Raw genomic sequence first — 21,828 nt, 5'->3', positions numbered from 1 at the left:
TTAGTCAAAACTAAAAGAACTATAAGAATGTGAGGAATCTTCTTCTCTAGAGATATTTGTGACTAGAATTTTAGGATCTTATCTACCAGTAATGCCCAGAGAAAAAGAGGATAGACATTTCAGATGAGTACCATTTTATTAAACACCTTCTCTTTATAAATGAGTAAAATGAAGCCCATAGACTTGCTCAAAATCCCAAGTCAAGTAAGTGGTGAAAGGCAGAACTGGAACCCAAGTCTTCAGTGCCTAGGTTCAGTACATATTGATCTGTAGCAATCAAAGGCACAGTGGGTAGAGTACTCCGCCTGGAGACAGGAAGATTAATTTTCCTGAGTTCAAATCTGACCTCACACACATTAGCTATGTGACCCTGGGCAATTCACTTAACCCTATTTGCCTCAGTCTCTCGTCTATAAAATGAGCTGGAGAAATGAAAAAAAGCTTCAAAAAGTCGGTTACAACTGGACAATAACAATAACAACAACAGGCAACCTAAGGATCCTTCTATTATATGAATAATCATCTTCCTGAGACTATATGTGGCCTTCCTCTGTAACTTGATGATCTGGTAATTTTTCAGGCACTTGGACTTAGCTTCTCACTATCTCATTTCTAAGCTACTGAACCTTTTTTAAAATAATAAATTGTAAATTATGTTAGTTTTGGGGAGATCAAGCAGATCTAATGTCTAACTGTCTTTCAGCTCTTAGGTCCATCTGCTCTGACAGCCATCGCGGTCTTCCTCATCCTTCTCCCTTTAAATTTCATCGTGACCAAGAAAAGAAGCCATTTTCAGGTTTGTGAGGAGTTTCTCCAGGGCTGGTGGTAGCCTTGTTTCTTGGATGGGGTTTGTTGGGGCACTAAGAAGTTCAACTATTTGTCCATGGTCATACAGTATTTGACAGAGGTAGAACTTGAATCTGGGTCTCACTGCCTCCAAGACTGACCCTTGATCATTCCATTCCACATTAATCTTTAAAAGCAGCAGGGACTGAGTCTATTATTTCATTAGAACTCCTGGATGAGGATTCTCTCACTAGTATAGCTCAGTACCTTTTCTGCTACTCATAATCCTCAAGAAGTGACCTGAGTCCTGAGAGGTTGAGTGATTCATCCAGAGTCACACAACCAGTATGGGAGAGAGGCAGGGCTTGAACCCAGGTCTTCTTGGCTCCAAGGATGACTCTCTACCACTCTGTCAGAAACATACTTAGAAATTTCTTTTTTTTCCTTTTTTTTAAGGTGTTTTTTTTTTTTTGCAAGGCAAATGGGGTTAAGTGGCTTGCCCAAGGCCACACAGCTAGGTAATTATTAAGTGTCTGAGACCAGATTTGAACCCAGGTACTCCTGACTCCAGGGCCTATGCTTTATCCACTACGCTACCTAGCCACCCCCATACTTAGAAATTTCAAGCATTTTTAAGGCTTCTGATGCTCTATAACTTTGAAAACAGATTTAACCACTTCTACTTTTGTGTTTTGGTCATGTCCAGTTCTTGGTGACTCTGTGGACCCTACTATCCATGGTGTTTTCTTGGCAAAGATACTGGAATGGTTTGCTATTTCCTTCTCTAGGGGTTAAAGACAAACAAATATTAAGTGATTTATCTAGGTCACACAGCTGTAAATATCCAAGGTCACATTCAAACTCGGGTCATCCTGAATCTTGGTCTAACACTTTAGCCATCTAGCTGCCTCATTACCCTTCACCAATGCAATTTTGGCTCCTCCATTATTACTAATGAACAATTTTTTAAGGTAAGAGAGGCCTTGAACCATTTGACAAACCATGCCCTTACTCAAAGGTTCCCCACCCCAAGGAAACTGGATTGATCCAGATTAATAGTTATTGTCATCTCCCTGATCTTGCCTGATATTTCCTCATGTTCTCCCTTATATTTATTTCAGGAGGAACAGATGCTGCACAAAGATCATAGGGCCCGGTTGACGGATTCCATCCTCAGAAACATGAAAATCATCAAGTTACATGGTTGGGAAGAAGCTTTTACGGAAAAGATCCTAAGCATCCGAAAAGGAGAACTTCAAGCCTTGAAGAGCTCTGGATTCCTCTTTTCAGTGTCTTTGGTGTCCTTCCACTTGTCCACATTTCTGGTAACTTAGTTACCTTCCAAATACATCTAGATGGCTCAGTGAATAGAGTGCTAGGCCTAGAGTTAGGAAGACTCACCTTTCTGAGTTCAAATCCAGCCTGAGACATTTAACTAACTGTGTGATCCTGAGCAAGTCATTTAATCCCTCTTTGTCCCAGTTTTCTCATCTGTAAAATGAGCTGGGAAAGGAAATGACAAATCACTCCAGTATCTGCCAAGAAAATCCCAAATAGGGTCACAAAGAGTAAGCATGACTGAAAATGACTTGGTCACTGGGGAAAATCATAATGCAAAAAAAAAATGTAAGCATTGCAGACAATCCTTAACTTATAGGATGGGTACTCCAGAGATATTCAGGGTATTCTATGAATCAGCATCCATTAAAACACCTCATGAACCCTCACAGATGAGTTTACCTTTAGCTAGTGCCCACAAATCAATTTGTCCTTTCTTTAGATTAATTGCCTGTTCTAGGGGCTTGATTTCTCTGCTAGAGACCTCACTCTAGCTCATGGACAGTGTTTCATTTACCTCTCAGTCTTTGATCTTTGAAAGCCTGACTGTCCTGGTGAGTATCCACATAATGACCATTCACCTTCAATAACTGCTAAATGGTTCTAGGATATGAGATTCCCCAGCTGTTATAATTTTTTTTTAGGTTTTTGTAAGGCAAATGGGGTTAAGTGGCTTGCCCCAAGGCCACACAGCTAGGTAATTATTAAGTGTCTGAGATCAGATTTGAACTCAGGTACTCCTGACTCCAGGGCCAGTGCTTTATCCACTGTGCCACCTAGCCTCCCCACTGTTGTTATCATTTAACTAAGTTCTTTTTACTCTCTCATAGAGATAAGTGGCAAGAAAACAGACCTCTAAGCCTAAGGTCATGATTTCTCCTACCTTTCTAGTCATATTCTTGGCTTTTCATATATAGATTAAAATATTTTAAATCTACACAAATGCAAGCAAAGTTTATCTTTTTTTCTTTTCCATGGCCTGGGGAACCGAAAGCCTTCCTCTGGCTGCCTGTTATTCTCCTCTATGTCATAAGCCCTTCCTAAAGAACATTATATTTTTTCAGACCTTTCCTAATTTCTTTTCCACTCCCTTTTCCTTTTTCTTGTCTTCAAAAGATATTTACTATAGGCCTACTACATGCAAGGTCCTGAATAGTAGCACTTGAATCCAAGTCTTCCTGACTCAGATTCATCATATAAAGATGATTAAGCATAGCACCTCATAACCTAATGTGTTCAGTTGTTTTAGACTCTTCATAACCCTAATTAGGGTTTTATTGTCAAAGACACTAGAGTGGTTTGCCATTTCCTTTCCCAGCTCATTTATAGATGAGAAAATTGAGGCAATTTGGATTGTGACTTGCCCAGAATCACACAGGTAATAAGGCCATATTTGAACCTGGATCTTCCTGACTCCAGGCCTATCATTCTATCAACTGTGTCACCATGGCACTTAATAACTATTAAGTTTAATAAGTTGTAGATGTTTCATAATTTTCAAACCATTTTTATTCTGAAGTTAACAAACATCAATTAAAGTGGGTATTCAATATACAAAATACGAAGAGAATTGTACATGAAATCTCTATTATTCACTTTTATTTTTAATTATAATATATTTAATCTTTAACTTTCAAAACTGCCCTGTTTATGTATCTTTCTTGTCTTCCTTCTATTCCCTTCTGTTCATAAGTGGTAATTTAATTAATGACCTAGTCTCTGCCCTCTAAGAACTTATATTCTAGTAAGAATCAGGATATTAACACTGAGGACCTTGCTTTCAACTAGGGTTAATGTATGATGGGAAAATCACTACCCTGGAAACAAGAAAAGCAAATTATGGTCTTAGTTCATCACTAACTAGAAGTGTAACATGTGACCAATCTGTTCCCTCAGTTTCTTCATCTGTAAAATGACAGGTTAGATAATTTCTTAAATTCCATTTCTCCCCTAACATTTTGTAGAAAACTAATTTTGTGAAATAACTTGATATCTAATGCTAGTTCAATTTGTCACTTTTCTAAGTTGGCATATTCTAAAATAATTCTTCATCCTTCACTACCTTAAAACCCCAAATTGCATTTACTTTTACTAACCTCTAACTAAAATTTCGCATTCTCTTCAATGATATATTATCCTTAAAAACATTAAGCTGAGAAGGGGTCCTCAGGCTGCCCAAGAAGTCTAGGACACATATAAGGTTAAAAACCTCTAACCTAAGGAAATGAGTAACAGAGATGTCATGATCCAGAGCTAGGTAGGTGAACCAGGGTAGCTTTTTCTTCCTGAACTCAAATCAAATCAAACTCTATAGGAATCATAGAATGTTAGAGTTCAAAGATACCTTAGGAATTAAGTAGTTTACCATTTTCAATTTATCGATTTGAGGGAACTGAGTACCAGAGTGGGAAAGAGATTTGTACAAATTCTCAAAGAAAGCTAATGGGACTCCATGATCTATTTTCAAAAAGAAGCTATTTCCATAAGACAAAACCAACCTGTTCCAGACTCCAGACTCCCCCAGACAGCCCTAATTCCTTAGATAGAATGAAGAATTTCTACTTCTGTAACTCTATTCCTTCTGGGCATCTCTCAGGTTGCCCTGGTCATGTTTGCTGTCCATGCACTGACAGATGAGAAGCATATTCTGGATGCTGAAAAAGCTTTTGTGACTCTAACAATCATCAGTATTCTCAACAGAGCCCAGGCTTTCCTGCCATTTTCCATCAATACCATCTTCCAGGTAAGACAAGAGGGAAAAGGTACTTAGAAGTCATCACTTGTTGAATTAATCATCATCGAATGCTTAAATCTCTTTTCATTAATAGACATAGAAGATTAACAGGAGGGGAAAATTTGGGGGAAAGATTTCTGTTTGTGATATATTAGGATTTGAGGTAGAATGTTCTAGTAGAATGTTCAGGCAGAGGTATTTAAGAGGCAATTGGAAAAATGACTTTGTCACTTGAGGTAAGGATTAGAGATACAGATTTTGGGAGTCATTCATCTACATGGTCATCTGTTTTGTAAGTTTTTGTATACAGAGTTTTCTTAAAGTGAAATCCATCACTCTAGTCAGCAGAACCAAGTGAACTCTCTTTCATTAAACTTAGTTGCATAGAGATAATGAAAGAAGCCTTAGAAGTAAAAGAAATTGCAAAAGGAAAGAATGTAGAAAGAAAACAAAAGAGGACCAAGAGTAGTCTTTGGAGGATAGTTATATTTAGGTGGTATAAGAAGGATAAGGAGTCAGCAAATGAGATTGAAATATGAGAGAACCTCAAGAGTCAAGGGAATATTAAAGGAGAAGGGGGAGTGATTAAAATGGTGAGAGGACAAACAAAATAAAAATTTTTTAAAGTCTATTGGATTTGATTGGTAAGGCAGTCAGTAGTTTCAGAAAGAAAATACAGTTAGAGGAGATAAAATAAGAGGAAATGAGGGAGGAAAGAAGGAAAGATTGAGAAGGACAGAGAGATTAAAGAGAAAAGATGAGAGGCCAATTGATTTTGAGGGGTAGAAAGAGAGAACCATCAAAACTTGTTTCACAAACATCCATGCCATTAGTTGTCACCACAACAAATTAGCTTTAGCCACTAGTTCCTTCTGCAGAGAAGGAACTCAACTCATCCCCACCCAAGTCAGGGACTTTTCTACACTTCTACCTTTCTTCCCCATAATGATAGATTCTAAGAACAAATTTAATTAAAGTGGAAAGCCAGATAATGTAGATAGATGGTGTTAAATCCTGCTGCAGATAGAGAAACTGAAGAACAGAGAAGTGAGCTAACGTAATCAAAGTCACATAACTACCACTTAGAGGCAGAGTGGTACTAGAATATTGGTTTCATAGTTTCTAGAGATCTTACTTCATCTTTGTTCTTCCTGGCCTGATAAAGAAGATAGATTTTTCATAAATTGCATCAAAACAGTCTTCTTTCCCTCTTGTACTGGTCTTCAACCATTGGACTTTTTTTCCCCTCCAGGCCTGGATTTCCTTGGCTCGCCTAGCTGCTTTCCTACATTTGGAAGAGGTAGCACACAGAGAAATTAGCACAAGTCCCATGGGTAGGTGCTAAGCTTAGCTTACAGGACTATTTGGGGGTTTAAAATTTACTAGATGAACTGAATGTTTAAGGTATCCTTAGGTGCAAAAGAGAAGCAATATATTATAATAGAGTTATTCTTGGAGTCAGGAAGCTCTAAGTTCACTTCTCACCGTTGATTATATTGGTTTGTATGGCCTTAGAGTTGGAGAAGGGGGGACAGAAGGACAATATCTTACTAATAACAGCTAAAGGTGATATATAACAGCAAGAGAGGAATCAGAAAAAAAATATTAAAAAGTAGGTACAGAAACTCAAAAACCACAGTAATCTGAGACTATTTAGTATTATAGCCTCATACTCCTCAGTAGGCCCTGAAGTCATTATAGTCATTGTTCATAATGAGAATCGAGTCATTAAGAAAAGGTTAAAGATATAACACAAAGGGGCAGCTAGATGGTACAGTGGATAGAGTACTGGCTCTGGAGTCTGGAGAACCTGAGTTCAAATCCAGCCTCAGACACTTAATATTTGCATAGCTCTATGATCTTGGGCAAGTCACTTAGTCTCATTGCCTACTAAAAAGAAAAATTTTTAAAAAATAGATGTAAACCAATACAAATCATATGTTATGATTAAAGTCCAGCAATGAAAAGTCCAGTGATAGTTGAACTTTTTCAACTAACATACCCATTTTAATCTTGGGAAATATCATGATCAGAGTTCTTAAGGATTAGAGACATTTGTCATGAAACAAGATCAAAGGGCAGGAAGGGGAATCTCTGAGTTAAGTCAAGGCCTCTAGAGGTCCCCAGCAGAGAAGCTCTGGCTGCCAATACTGGAAACAAGAGAAGAAAGACTTTGGAAGTACTGCCTTTGGAAAATAGAATGGGATGACTATTGGGTATAGGATAGATCTATAGTCCTTGAAATTGAGTTGGATAGTCTCTCTAGTGAGACTATCCAGCATCAGAAACTCCAAAAGGGGATTTCAACCTACTGCCATGGTTTTCCAAATGAAACAAATTGGCAAAGTTATCTGACAGTATCTCCCTTCTCACAGAGAGGCAGTACATAGAGCACTGGTCTTAGAGTGAAACAACAGGCTTCATATTTCATCTCATATTCAATGACCATGAATTAGATAGTCTTTAATGTCCTCTACAGATCTAAGACTATGATCCGGTGATTCTAGATACTGAGTCATTAGGGAAAAAAATGACTTCTCTGGCTCATGATGTACCCTACAGCATGTAAGACTACACTGGTTACATATATGGCATCTCATTTCTTCTCTATCATTTTCTTTCCCTGCAATAACCTCCCACAAGTATCTCAGTGAATGCTATGTTCCTATATCCCCTGTTGCCTATGTTATTAATAGATCCTTGGGGAAAAATGCAAAATGCTTCCATGGAACTATTCTCTCCATTTTACAAACTGGAATGAGCTCTTTTCCCTATAGTTACTCTAAATGTCTCTGCAGATTTCTTATATATAGTCCTCTTTGCTCCTAGAAGTTTATTTGCTGGTATAGATAAGTGAAATCCACAGATAATACCCCAAAGTTTAATCAGTAAGCATTTCTTGAGGACTTACTAAGAACAAGGGAGCGGGAGTAGGAGAAGGTGGTCAGGATTGAGAAGCTAAATATAAACACATAAACTACATTTGCTAAAGTTTCCTGTTATCTAATCCTTTGTGTGTTTATATTTAATTCCCTAATATTTAATACCCTAATTCCGTATATCCATCCCTTTGCAATCCTTTCACTAGAGCTTATAATAAACCAAGTGAAAATATTCAAACATCTTCTCTCCCCCTGGCCCTAATCTCTTTACCCCATCTCTGGAGAAAGTTAATAATAATAAGAGAATGATAGCTGGAGAACTGGAAGAGTTTTGTAGACAATTGAGTCCAACCCCTTGCAAATGAGGAAACTAGGGCAAGGATCAAATGACTGATATAAGTGATCCTGAATGGGTAGGAGTAAGAGGAATTGGGGAAACAAGAAGCTAAAAGTTGAAAGATGTTTTTGTGTCACAGGGAAGGAATGCATCTCTGTCCAAGATGGCACCTTTGCATGGTCCCAGGAAAGCTCTCCCTGCCTTCAAAGGTATAGAATTGTATCTTTTTAAACTATTATTTAATTCCCAAAACATACCAGGAACAGGGAGTGATGTTTTTCAGAACCTGTTTTACTGAACCTGTGAGTGATTTTATTTAGTTCTTTTTTTCTTTCTTTTCCTCTGTAGATTTTTTTGGTTTGTTTCCTTTTCTGATGAAGTGAATCTGTACTTCTGGCTATTTCTCTCTTATTCTAATGAGGTGGATATCAAGGAAGCATTGAAGGTAGACAGTTGTTTAGAGTAATCTGTCTCTCCATTGTAAAGAGGTGAAACCAGGATGGGTGACAAGCAAATGTTGATAAGAAGTGTAACTAGAAATTTAGGTATCCAGGGAGAGTAATAAAATCCACCCTATATTTTCTTTCTTTTTTTTTTTTAGATTTTTGCAAGGCAAATGGGGTTAAGTGGTTTGCCCAAGGCCACACAGCTAGGTAATTATTAACTGCCTGAGACCAGATTTGAACCCAGGTACTCCAGACTCCAAGGCTGGTGCTTTATCCACTATGCCACCTAGCCGCCCCCACCCTATATTTTCAAATAGACCCTATAATTAATGAAGTGAGGAAAAAACTATGCTATGTATTCATTATTCATTGTTATTCATTATTTAAGATAAATTTAGTGTTACAAAAAGGAATTAATTATTATAGTGGCCATCAGGTAGATTCCTATTTACCAAATTATTCATTTTCATTGGATGCTAATTTAAATTATTTTAAACTTAAATTTTTATGCTTTCTAAATTGGTGTACCATGAGGACAAAACCCCAGTCATCACTCTTAAGTTATGTCTCTACCAGATTAGTTATAACTACCAGAGTCCCTCATTAGGGATCCCTTAAAAGAAGTCTATGACTCTCCAAAGTTTTGACTCCAGTGCTCTATTCACTGCGCCACCTAGCCGCCCCTCCAACATTCCTCTTAAGGCAGTTATCACACGATGCTTAAAGTCAGGACAGTCTGGGAAGGGAAAGTAAGAGTCATAGCCTGTAACTCATGTCTACCCACATATTGGCTACCAAGAGGTAGCCAATCCAAAGTTCCTAAGCACTCCCTTGCTCCAGGCCCACATTCTTAGCTTTGATAGATGAGAATTTTTGACAGATCATGCAAATACCCAAATCTATCAGTGAGGGAAAAGGATCTCATTCACAGAAAGCATTTATCACTACTATTTCAGAAATAGAGGTATAATCAATTTATATGTGTCACAATAGCCTGGTTTCTCTCATTTCACTGCCAGATGTTTCCTAGGATGATTGGAAGGTGATCATGTTGGAAAGCAAAGAGAAGACTGAGAAATACATGTGCTTTTATAAAATAGATGATGTTTTTTATTTTTGTCTTTGTATTATTCCCAGTGCTTCCCACAAGGCCCTTGTACTTGGTATGCACCTAATGCTTTCTTGTTGAACTTGAGAACTTAAATGAAAGTAAATTAGATAGTAGATTGATGAAGAGCTGGTTAGACATGGTTTGGGAAGAGGAACTTTCCAATCATCACTCTTGGTTGTTCTTTGATAGGTCTAGAGGTGGGCCACAAATTACGAAAAGTTTAGGAAACACAGCCTAGAAAAGACTTATTTATATGGATCAATATTTGGATCTTTCATTTCATTTATTTATTTCATTTATTCTTTATGAATTGAGCCTATTATCCCTTTCCAGAGGAACCCATCTCCCATTCTCATGCTTTTTTTTTATCCCCCTCCCCATATTTTATCAGAATAAACTTGGTTGTGCCACGAGGTTCCTTATTTGCTGTAATTGGCTCTGTGGGGTCAGGGAAGTCCTCACTACTGTCAGCGCTCCTGGGGGAGTTGACCAAGTTGGAGGGACATGTGAACATTAAGGTAAGATCTCAGATACCCTCTTTTTGTCCTGGAAAAAAAATACTGTAGGAATTCGGTCTCAAAGATTGTCTTCTAGTATTTTTTGGTTTGCAATCTAGAATTCCCAGAAGAAACTCAGGACTAGACATCAGAAGACCTAGATTCTAACCCTGGATTCACCATCATTAACTGAGATTTTGAGCAATTTATTTAACCTCTCCAGATTTCACTTTCTGCATTCATTAAACAGTGACAATCAGACACAACATTATTAGATAAGGGAGTCCCATTTTAGTATTATTTAAGGATTCTCTCTAAGCTAAATATCTTTTCTCCTTGAGTCAAGCCTCATATATGGTTTTAAGTCCCTTCATCATTGTTGTCACCCTGCTAAAGACACACTCTAGATTAGTAGAGTCTTTCTTAAATCTATTATCCAGTGTGGAACATTGCACATACCATCAAACTCAATGTCTTAGTTTTGGTAGATTTCTTTTTTCCCCTCTCTCACTCCCTCTCTTTTCTTTTTCATCCTTCTTTCCTTCCTTTCTTTCTCCAGCCCTTCTTTTCTCCTTCTCTTCTTTTTTTTTTGCAAGGCAAATAGGGTTAAGTGGCTTGCCCAAGGCCACACAGCTAGGTAATTATTAAGTGTCTGAGACTGGATTTGAACCCAGGTACTCCTGACTCCAAGGCCGGTGCTTTATCCACTATACCACCTAGCTGCCCCTCTCCTTCTCTTCTTTTCCTCTCATCCCTTTCTCCTTCCCTCCCTTCCCTGCCCCTCATTCCTTCCTTTCTTCTCTTCCATCCTGTAGATCTCTCATGAAGGGAGCAGAGACATATATATATATATATATATGATGAAATAAAAACAAAAGCTATCAATAAAAAAAAGACATTTCACCCAAGACTAGACTCACTAGTCTAGAAGGTTTGCTGGGACTGATGCAACCTCATTTACCTTGCATACTTCCCCAATTCTGCTGAAAAGCAAGGAGAAATAGATGATTATTAATTAGGGAAATGCAAATTAAAACAACTCTGAGGTATCATTTCACCCATCATATTGAACAATATGACTAAAAAGGAAATTTATCAGTATTACCAGGACACTAATGCATTGTTGGTGGAGTTGTGAATTGATTCAACCTTTCTGAAAAGCAATTTGGAATTAGGTCCAAATGGCAATCAAACTGTGCATACCCTTTGATCCAGTAATACTACTACTAGGTCTGTATCCCAAAGAGATTGCCAAAAAAAAAAAAAGGTACAAAAATATTCACAGCAACTCTTTATGATGGCAAAGAATTGGAAACTGAGAGGATACCCATCAAATGGGGAATGGCTGAACAAATTGTGGTATATGAATGTGATGGGACACTATTGTTTTATAAAGAAACCATGAGGGATGGCATTTCAGAAAAGCCTGGAATGACTTGTATGAAATGAGCAGAACATTATACTCACTAACAACGCTCAACCATGATGGACTTGTTCATTTCAGCAGTACAATAAGACAATTCTAAAAGACTTGTGTTGTCAAATACCATCTATACCCAGAGAGGGAACTATGGAATTTAAATGCATGCCAAAGATTACTATGTTAAATGTTTAAAAGTTGCCTTATTTTCACTCTAATTGTCATTATTTCCTTTCTAATTTTTTTCTTTTATGTAGATTTGTAGAACCTATATTAGATTGCTTTCTGTTGGGGGAGGGGAAGAGATGAAGGGAGAGAGAAAAATGTAAAACTCAAAAACTTTGTAAAAAATGATTGATGGGGGGGCGGAGCCAAGATGAGGACAAGAAGGGATCAAGTCTTAGGCGCTCTCTGATAAAACGTGAAAATAAGGACTCTAAACTTTCAAGAGGCAGAACCCACAAACGGACCCATTGAGGCAGTTCTCCTACTCAAGGTAATCTGGAAAAGATCAGAAAGGCTCTGCTCCCCAGGGTCAGAGGGGTGGCCCGCCAGAGGGGTGGCCCGCCAGAGCCAAAGAACTGCAGCCTCCTGGAGGCAGCCCCAGGGTGCTGGGAGCTGCGGCTCACAGCAGTGGGGGAGTCTCCTGAGCTGCACCCTGGGGAGCACCAGGCACAAAGTGGGGGAACAGCGGGGGACCTCTGCCAGAGCGAGCACATGGAACCCAGCCCTCAGGGCACACAGCAAGCAGCTTGGTCTTTCCCCAGCCCTGATCCAGGAAACAGAAGCAGGCTGAGCTGGTAAGCAGGAGTCTCCAGGGCATGAGCCCATTGAGCTGAGGGAAGGGAGTGAAGAGAGACTGCCTAGCTCTGTCCTCTGCCTCTGGAACAGGTCTCTGGGGCTCTGAACACATTCAGATCCTGATCCCAGTCTAGGCCCCCCATAGAACAAAGGGCCCCCCCACCTCAGCCCGTGGCAGAGGGGGACGCTTATGGTCATTCACAGACCAGGAGGGAGGACAGAGCCTCACACACTGAGACCCTTGTGGGAGAGTCCCAAAAGCTCAGGAAGCACCCCAAAACCAGGCTGAGGCTGGGAAAATGAACAAGCAGAGAAATAAGAGGAAGACCATTGAGAAATAATTTGCTCATGAGTCCAAGAAGGATCAAAATACTCAGTCTGAAGATGAGGAGGTACAAGCTCCTGCATCTAAAGACTCCAAGCAAAACAGAAATAGGGCTCAGGCTATGACAGAGCTCAAAAAAGACTTTGAAAATCAAATGAAGGAGTTGGAAGGAAAAACTGGGAAAAGAAAGGAGAGAGATGCAGGAAAAACATGAAAATGAAGTCAGCAGCTTAGTCAGGGAAATCCAAAAAATGCTGAAGAAAATAGCATGCTAAAAACCAGCTTAGGTCAAATGGATAAAACAGTTCAAAAAGTTATTGAGGAGAAGAATGCCTTAAAAAGCAAAATTGGCCAGATGGAAAAAGAGATAAGAAAACTCTCTGAGGAGAACAAATCCTTCAGACAAAGAATAGAATTCAGGGAGATTGACGAATTTACCAGAAATCAGGACTCAAAACTTCAAAACCAAAAACAAAAAAGAAAAATTAGAAGAAAATGTGAAATATCTCATGGAAAAAACAACTGATATGGAAAACAGACTTAGGAAAGATAATTTTAAAATTATTGGAATACCTGAAAGTCATGATCAGGAAAAGAGCCTTGACATCATTTTCAAAGAATTACTACAGGAAAATTGCCCTGATATTCTAGAAGCAGAGGGCAAAATAGAAATGGAGAGAATACACAGATCCCCCCCGAGAAAGAGAACCCAAAAAACCAACCCCTAGGAATATTATAGCCAAGTTCCAGAATTCCCAAGTCAAAGAGAAAATATTACAAGCAGCCAGAAGGACACAGTTCAAATATCGTGGAGCTGCAGTCAGGATCACACAGGACTTAGCAGCAACTACATTGGAAGCTCGTAGGGCTTGGAATATAATATACCGGAAGGCAAAAGAGCTTAGAATGCAGCCAAGAATGAACTATCCAGCAAGGCTGAATGTCCTCTTCCAGGGGAAAAAGATGGACTTTCAATGAACCAGGGGAATTTCAAATGTTCCTTTTGGAATGGCCAGAGCTGAACAGAAGGTTTGATCTTCAGATACAGGACTCGGGTGAAGCATGGAGACTGGAGGAGAGGGGGGAAATATGAGTGACTTAATGAGGATGAACTGCATGTATTCCTGCATAGAAAAATGACACTGATAATACTCATATGAACCTCCTCAGTTAATAGAGCAGGTAGAGGAAGCTTTTATAGTTGAGGCACAGGAGAAAGCTGAATTCAAAGATAAAATATGGTGTAAAAATGGAGCCAATAGAAAAAAAGGGAAATGTGATGGGAGAAAGAAAAAGGAGAGGGGGAATAGGCCAAGATATTTCATATAATAAGATTTTTTTTATTATTACAATGAGCTATTGCAATGATATGGAAGGGGGGGAGACAAGGGGGAATGAGGGAACCTTTGTTCTCATCAGAGGTGGCTAGGAGAGGAAACAGCATATATACTCAATGGGGTATAGGCATCTGGAGTAAGAAGGGAGGGGAGCAGGGGGAAGGGGTGGGAATGTGAATAAAGGAGGAGAGGATGGACCATGTTGGGAGAGTGGTCAGATATAACACATTTTCTTTTTTACTTCTTGCAAGGGGCTGGGATTGGAAGGCCTGTCCAGGACCATAGGGCCAGGTGGATTCTGGGCCTAAGGGGTGGTATGGGGGCTCAGGGCTTCTTGGCCCCAGGACCAGGGATCTGTCTGCTGAGCCAGTCAACAACCCTACAGCAGAATCAGAGTGAAAGGAGAGAAAAAATACAGTACATGGTAGTGGAGAAATAAGAAAGGAGGGAGTTGTGATCAGCAATCGCAACATTGGAAAAATATGGAAGTAACTTTTGTGATGGACTTATCATAAAGAATGAGATCCATCCATGACAGAGTTGTTGGTGTTGGAACAAAGACTCAAGCACATTTTTTGTTATTATTATTTGGGGGAGGGTGCAGGGCAAGTGGGGCTGGATGGCCTGCCTGGGGCCACATAGCAGGGTGGTCTTTGGGTGTCTGAGGCCGGATTCAGACCTGGGTGCCTTGCTTGGCTGCATTCTAAGCTCTTTTGCCTTCTGGTATATTATATTCCAAGCCCTATGAGCTTCCAATGTAGTTGCTGCTAAGTCCTGTGTGATCCTGACTGCAGCTCCACGATATTTGAACTGTGTCCTTCTGGCTGCTTGTAATATTTTCTCTTTGACTTGGGAGTTCTGCAACTTGGCTATAATATTCCTAGGGGTTGGTTTTTTGGGATCTCTTTCTCTGGGGAATCGATGGATTCTCTCCATTTCTATTTTGTCCTCTGCTTCTAGAATATCAGGGCAATTTTCCTGTAGTAATTCTTTGAAAATGATCTCAAGGCTCTTCCTGATCATGACTTTCAGGTATTCCAATAATTTTTAAATTATCTTTCCTAAGTCTGTTTTCCATATCAGTTGTTTTTTCAATGAGATATTTCACACATTTTTCATTTTTTTTTGTTTTGAAGTATTGATTCCTGATTTCTGGTAAATTCATCAATCTCCCTGAATTCTATTCTTTGTCTGAAGGATTTGTTCTCCTCAGAGAGTTTTCTTATCTCTTTTTCCATCTGGCCAATTTTGCTTTTTAAGGCATTCTTCTCCTCAATAACTTTTTGTACTGTTTTATCCATTTGACCTAAGCTGGTTTTTAGCATGCTATTTTCTTCAGCATTTTTTTTTGGATTTCCTTGATCTAAGCTGTTGACTTCATTTTCATATTTTTCCTGCATCTCTCTCCTTTCTTTTCCCAGTTTTTCTTCCAACTCCTTCATTTGATTTTCAAAATCTTTTTTGAGCTCTGTCATAGCCTGAGCCCAATTTCTGTTTTTCTTGGAGTCTTTAGATGCAGGAGCTTATGCTTCCTCATCTTCAGACTGAGTATTTTGATCCTTCTTGGGCTCATCTGCAAAATATTTCTCAATGGTCTTCCTCTTGTTTCTTTGCTTGTTCATTTTCCCAGCTTAAGCCTGTTTTTTAGGGTGCTTCCTGAGCTTTTGGGACACTCCCACAAGGGTCTCAGTGTATGAGGGTCTGTCCTCCCTCCTGTTCTGTGAATAACCATAAGCGCCCCCCTCTGCCACGGGGCCAAGGTGGGGGGGCCCTGTTGTTATATGGGGAGGCCTAGACTGGGATCAGGATCTGAATGTGTTCAGAGCCCCAGAGACCTGTTCCAGAGGCAGAGGACAGAGCTAGGCAGTCTCTCTTCACTCCCCTCCCTCAGCTCAATGGGCTCATGCCCTGGAGGCTCCTGCTTACCAGCTCGGCCTGCTTCTGTTTCCGGGTCTGGGCTGCCCAAAGACCACGCTGCTCGCTGTGTGCCATGAGGGCTGGGCTCCACGTGCTCGCTCTGGCAGAGGTCCCCCGCTGTTGCCCCACTTTGTGCCCGGTGCTCCCCAGGGTGCAGCTCAGGAGACTCCCCCGCTGCTGTGAGCCATGGCTCCCACCACCCTGGGGCTGCCTCCGGGAGGCTGAAGTTCTTTCGCTCTGGCAGCCCACCCCTCCGGCGGGCCGCCCCTCCGAACCTGGGGAGCAGAGCCTTTCTGCTCTTTTCCAGGTTACCTTGAGTAGGAGAACTGCCTCACTTGGTCCCTTTGTGGGTTCTGTCTCTCGAAAGTTTAGTTAGAGTCCTTAGTTTATGAGTTTTTATCAGAGAGCTCCTAAGACTTGATCCTTTCATGTCACCATCTTGGCTTCGCCCCTAATTTTAATCTTTTCTTCTCTCCCCTTTACTTTATCGCCCAAGCAAGTCTATATTCATGGGGGGAGGGGTATTTTATTCACTCTTAAACAAGAATATTTTAGTAATAAAAAATTATTGATTCTGGCAGCTAGGTGGCAAAATGAATAGAGCACCAACCCTGGAATCAGGAGGACCTGAGTTTAAATGTGACCTCAGATACTTAATAATTGTGTAGTTGTGTAACCTTCGGCAAGTCACTCTTAACCCCATTGCCTTAAATAAAATATTTTTTTTTTTAGATTTTTCAAGGCAATGGGGTTAAGTGGCCTGCCCAAGGCCACATGGTTAGGAAATTATTAAGTGTCTGAGGTCAGATTTGAACCCAGGTACTCCTGACTCCAAGGCTGGTGCTCTATCCTCTGCGCCATCTAGGTGCCCCTAAATAAAATAGTTTAAAAAAATGATTGATGATACCATTACATGTTGTTGGAAAAAATAAATAAAAATATTTTTTAATAAAATAACCAAGGTAAAATGCTTTGCAAAGGTACTTAAAAGCATTGTATATCTCAGGTACTTTTAGATCCCTATAAAAACCTCTACTTTAAAACTTCAAAAAAAAAAAAGCAAGAAGGGGCAGCTAGGTGGCCCAGGGGATTAGAGCACCAGTCCTGGAGTCAGGAGTACCTGAGTTCAAATCTGGCCTCAGATACTTGCTTAGCTGTGTGACCTTGGGCAAGTCATTTAACCCCATTGCCTAGTGCTCCCCCCCCAAAAAAAAGCAAGGAGAAGTGCCTTCTAATATCTGTTTAGAGTCATTATAATTTTACAGCACTTAGTTTTGTGGATGCTGCTGCTGTAGTTCTTTCCATTTGCATCACTGTCTTTATTGTTTTTCTGGTTCTGCTCACTTCACTCTATACCAGTTCGTATAAATCTTCATATGTTTTTCTTTTTTATATTTATTATTTCTTGCAGCACAGTAATATTACATTGAATTCACAATTTGTTTAACCATTTCCTTTTCAATGGCCACCTATTTTTTTGTTTCCAGTTCTTTACTGCCACATAAAGGTCTACTATGAGTATTTTGTTTATATGGGGACTTCCTTTTCATTTTTGCCCTCTTTGTCATATATGCTATTTGGGGTTTTTCCTCTTTAGGGCTCAATGGCTTATGTACCCCAAGAAGCCTGGATCCAAAATGCTTCAGTGGAAGAGAATGTGTGCTTTGGACAGAAGTTGGATACACCATGGTTAGACAGAGTTCTGGAAGCTTGTGCTCTGCATGTGGACCTTGCAAATCTTCCTGCTGGAATTCACACAGAGATAGGTGAACAGGTTAGTTGGCTTTCACATCTCAGTGTCCTTCCTACTTGCCAGGGCAGTCAAATCTGCACCCTGTTCCAACCTCCCCCCTCCCATTTTATAGATAAGGAAACTGAGGCCAAGAAAAGTTAAGTAACTTGCTCAGAATCACATAACTGCTAAGTATGTAAGGCTGGATTTGAGCTCTGATCTTTTTGACTTCAAGTCCATTGTACCACCTCACTGCCTGTATATGATCCAAGTGATAACTTGGAGGCATCATTTGGTAAAGCTAAGACATTTCTAGGGGTGATGAGAAGAAAAGAAAGTATTGTAAGAAGAAATGATGGGTAAGGAAGTAGAAAAAGGAAAAGATGGGTAAGGAAGGAGAAAATGAAAAAAGAAACATAATAAAAAGTAGTAAAGGGGATCCTTCCTGGAAATTGATGGAGCTGTGAGACAGACAGGCAGTCTACAAACATTTATTAAATGCCTAATACAGACTAGCCACTGTGGTAAGTAAGATCTGTGAATACCAAAAAGAGGACACCAAAAGATGACCCTTGCCACAATCTAATGGGGGAGAAAATATGCAAACAAATATAAAAAAGCAAAGTACAAGTTAAATAGGAAATAATCAGCAGAGGGAAGGCACTAGTATTAAGAGGGACTGGGAAAGGCTTCCTGTAGAAGATGGTGTGGCTAACTAGATGTTTTATCTTTGTTAAGTCTCATATAGATTATAGGATCTTATAGCATCACAGAACATTAGAGCAAGTTATTATTATCCAATTGTATCCTCTTTGTGACCCCATTTAGGGTTTTCTTGGCAAAGATGCTGGAGTAACTTACAGTTTCCTTCTCATCCTTACAGATGAGGAAACTGAGGTCAATAGAGTTAAGTGACTTTCCCAGGATCACACAGCTAGTAAGTGATGGAGATGAGATTTAAACTCAAGAACATGAGTCTTCTTGATTCTGAGCCACTGCTCTATCCACTGTACTATCTAGCTACCTGATTAGAACAAAAAAGGACCTTTAAAATCATCTAGTCCAACTCCTGATTTCATAGAGGAAGAAACTAAGGCCCAGGTACTTCTCATGGCTAGTTAGCCAAGCTAAACTTGAACCCGGATTTGAGGAAGTAGGATTCAGGGCTTTCCCACCTCCCTATCCAAGCATCCAAGTGCTCGTAACGGAAGTTTATCATCTCTATACTAAATCAATTGCTCTCAAATCAAGGTCATACTCTGGACCTCATTTGTATCATTTGTAAAAATGAAGTGAACTGGATGACCAGTTTCTTCAATCTCTTAAAATGTAGGACTCTCACAGACAAAAAGGAGAGTTTTGAAAAGTATGTATTGTCTTTTTTTTAAAAGAAAAGCAAGTTGTATATAATAGATTACCCTTTTTATGATATTTTAAGGGCCACCTGTGTGGCATTTACACCTGCTTACCTCAGTTCCTCATTTATAAAATGAACTGTAAAAGGAAATGGCAAACAATATATCATGCTTTTAAGATTTGTAAAACATTTTACAAGTATTATCTCTTTTGATCCTCACAAAGCCCTAGGAAATAGTTGCTATTATTATTATTATCACATTTTATAGATAAGGAATCTAAGATCAAGTTGTCAGAGGTCAAGTGACCTCTCCATGGTCACTGTTAGTATCTGAAACTAGATTTGAACTCATCTTCCTACTTCCAAATTCAGTTTTACCCTAGATACCATCTAAGATGTATATAATAGAGATCTACAATTTCATATAAAAAGTTTATTATCCTACTCCTCTGAGATTTCACAAAAGTCCAAAGTTGCCTATATGAAACCACTGTGTTCATTTCCCTATTCTAAGTTGATTTCTATTGTTTGGATTAGGAAGGGCTCTGGGAAGTAACCCTCTTTGTTCCAGATCTTAGTCTTTTGCAGGAATTTTGGGGACTTAATATCTAATATCTCAAGACCAACAGGAAGTTAGCAAAGACAAACTAGCCAATTTACATCAATAGGGAAACATACTGATATTCAGAACTAACCCTCTCTTGGATTCTCTTCTTCAGGGAATTAATCTTTCTGGAGGCCAGAAACAGAGGCTAAGTCTGGCCCGTGCTGTGTATAAGAAAGCATCTGTCTACCTACTGGATGATCCTCTTGCAGCCTTGGATGTTCATGTTGGTCAACACATCTTTGACCATGTTATTGGGCCAGGTGGATTGCTACAGGGAATGGTATGGTACCCAAAGGGCATAGAACATGAAGCCTAACCCATCTCTCCCAGTCTCAGAGGCTTCAGACTAGAATCATCTTTTTTTCTTTTTTTTTAGTTTTTTTTTTTTTTTTGCAAGGCAATGGGGTTAAGTGGCTTGCCCAAGGCCACACAGCTAGGTAATTATTAAGTGTCTGAGGCCAGATTTGAACTCAGGTACTCCTGACTCCAAGGCCAGTGTTCAATCCACTGCGCCACCTAGCCACCCCCAATCATCTTTCACAATTAACCAGGACTCAGCCCTCAATCCATTCTGAGCTCCAAATACATCCTATTGTCCCATTGCTTCTATCCTTTTCTATCTTCTCCTCTTTCCCCAAGAAAGAGAAGAACGGTGTCTCTTTTTTCTCCTCAATATATGATTATTTGTATTCTGCAGAATGTGAAGGACTGCTATGGGACAAATATGAAATATGTATGTCTCCTGCCCTCAAGGACCTTATATTTTAGTTGGAATGGGCATCTACATGGCTCAGTGGATAGATCACTGACCTTTGAGTCAGGAGGATTGAAGTTCGAATCTGGCCTCAGACACTTGAGATTTACCAACTATGGGACCTTGGGTAAATCACTTAATCCTGATTGCCTCTTATTCAGGGCTATCTCCAGTCATCCTGTTTCATGTCTGTACCCAGATAGCTCTGGAAGAAAAAGTAAAGCTGGTGACAGCACCCTGTCACTCAAATTCAATTCATGTGCTTGATATGGCATCAACTCTCTTGATGTCATGATCTTCAAGAAGGAAGGACAAGGGGCAGTTAGGTGATGCAGTGGATAGAGCACTGGCCCTCGTGTCAGCAGTACCTGAGTTCAAATCTGGCCTCAGACACTTAATAATTATCTAGCTGTGTGGCCTTGGGCAAGCCACTTAACCCCGTTTGCCTTGCAAAAACCTAAAAAAAAATTTTAAAAAAGGAAGGACAAAACATCATTTTAGTTGGTGCAACAAAGAGAGTGTATAAGGCAGTATTTAGTGAGGTTGTTTGTATTTTGTGTTAAAATCCAGGAGGCATGAGAAAAATCTAATAGCTGAAACTTCAAATTTTTTTTTAAATTGTTGAGTTGGCAGGGGTGGGGGGAGAGCATTTTACTTCCAAAGTTTTCATTAGAAATTCTGTTATCTAAAACAAATACCATAAAATGTACCTTCGACTCCAAAAAGCAGTATAGTAGGTATTATAACATTTTCATTTCTTTTAAGACAAATTCAACTGGGTAGCAGGAGGAATAAGAGATCTTAGACCTCAGGACACAAGTTCCAAGACACTGCTCTAGAGACCTAGGGATTCCATTTCTACCCCCAGTTACCGAATCTGCCATCACATGAGGGAACAGGACAAGTGAGGGGAAAGGGGACCTGGAACTGACAACTAATTACTTGAACTTAGTTATTTCTGCATGATGGAGTACAAGTAAAATTCACACCCTGGAGTAAAATCCCAGTTACCCTGACCTAGTGAGAACATTGTTCAGACTACATATTCACTTTGTGGGCTCTTTTAAATATTTGATCTCTTCTTGAAGATTAAGTGTTTACTGATAGACCTTTAGACAAAGTAGTCTAGAAAGCTGAGAAAGTTGGAAACTGCTACCGAGAGAGGATCAAACAGAAATAAGTATGAAGAATGTCTGAAATTATAAAGGAAATCAGTGGGAAAATAAGATTTAGTCAACACAATTTTAGTTAAATGCTGTTCAGCAATATAAAGTGAAGCAGGCCACTACATATTCAAGTACATGAACACATATATAAATTTATATTCTGAAATACATAGGGAAGATCACCATCTTTTTTGGATGTTTAATGGGCAATATTGGCATCAGGAAATTGATTTTGCTCAGTGACTTTCTCAGTCTTCCTAGTCTCAAGATTCTATACAGTG

At 39.6% G+C, this 21,828-nt stretch overlaps 1 protein-coding gene across 3 annotated transcripts in view; it reads left to right on the top strand.

Moving 5' to 3' along the window:
- Positions 1–21,828, top strand: part of ABCC6 (ATP binding cassette subfamily C member 6) — a 67,492-nt gene that overhangs the window by 23,612 nt on the left and 22,052 nt on the right. For all 3 annotated transcript variants that reach the window (XM_074207454.1, XM_074207455.1, XM_074207456.1), the window contains exons 11-18: positions 704–796; positions 1,908–2,111; positions 4,721–4,867; positions 6,111–6,192; positions 8,217–8,286; positions 10,026–10,152; positions 17,529–17,705; positions 19,740–19,907. In XM_074207454.1, the coding sequence (XP_074063555.1) occupies positions 704–796; positions 1,908–2,111; positions 4,721–4,867; positions 6,111–6,192; positions 8,217–8,286; positions 10,026–10,152; positions 17,529–17,705; positions 19,740–19,907 (1,068 nt within the window). The remainder of the gene's footprint in view (positions 1–703; positions 797–1,907; positions 2,112–4,720; positions 4,868–6,110; positions 6,193–8,216; positions 8,287–10,025; positions 10,153–17,528; positions 17,706–19,739; positions 19,908–21,828) is intronic.

This window comes from Macrotis lagotis, chromosome X, assembly GCF_037893015.1.
Source record: "Macrotis lagotis isolate mMagLag1 chromosome X, bilby.v1.9.chrom.fasta, whole genome shotgun sequence".
NCBI classification, from domain to species: domain Eukaryota; kingdom Metazoa; phylum Chordata; class Mammalia; order Peramelemorphia; family Peramelidae; genus Macrotis; species Macrotis lagotis.
The sequence above is the reverse complement of the archived record's forward strand: the minus strand, read 5'-3'. Positions and strand labels throughout refer to the sequence as shown.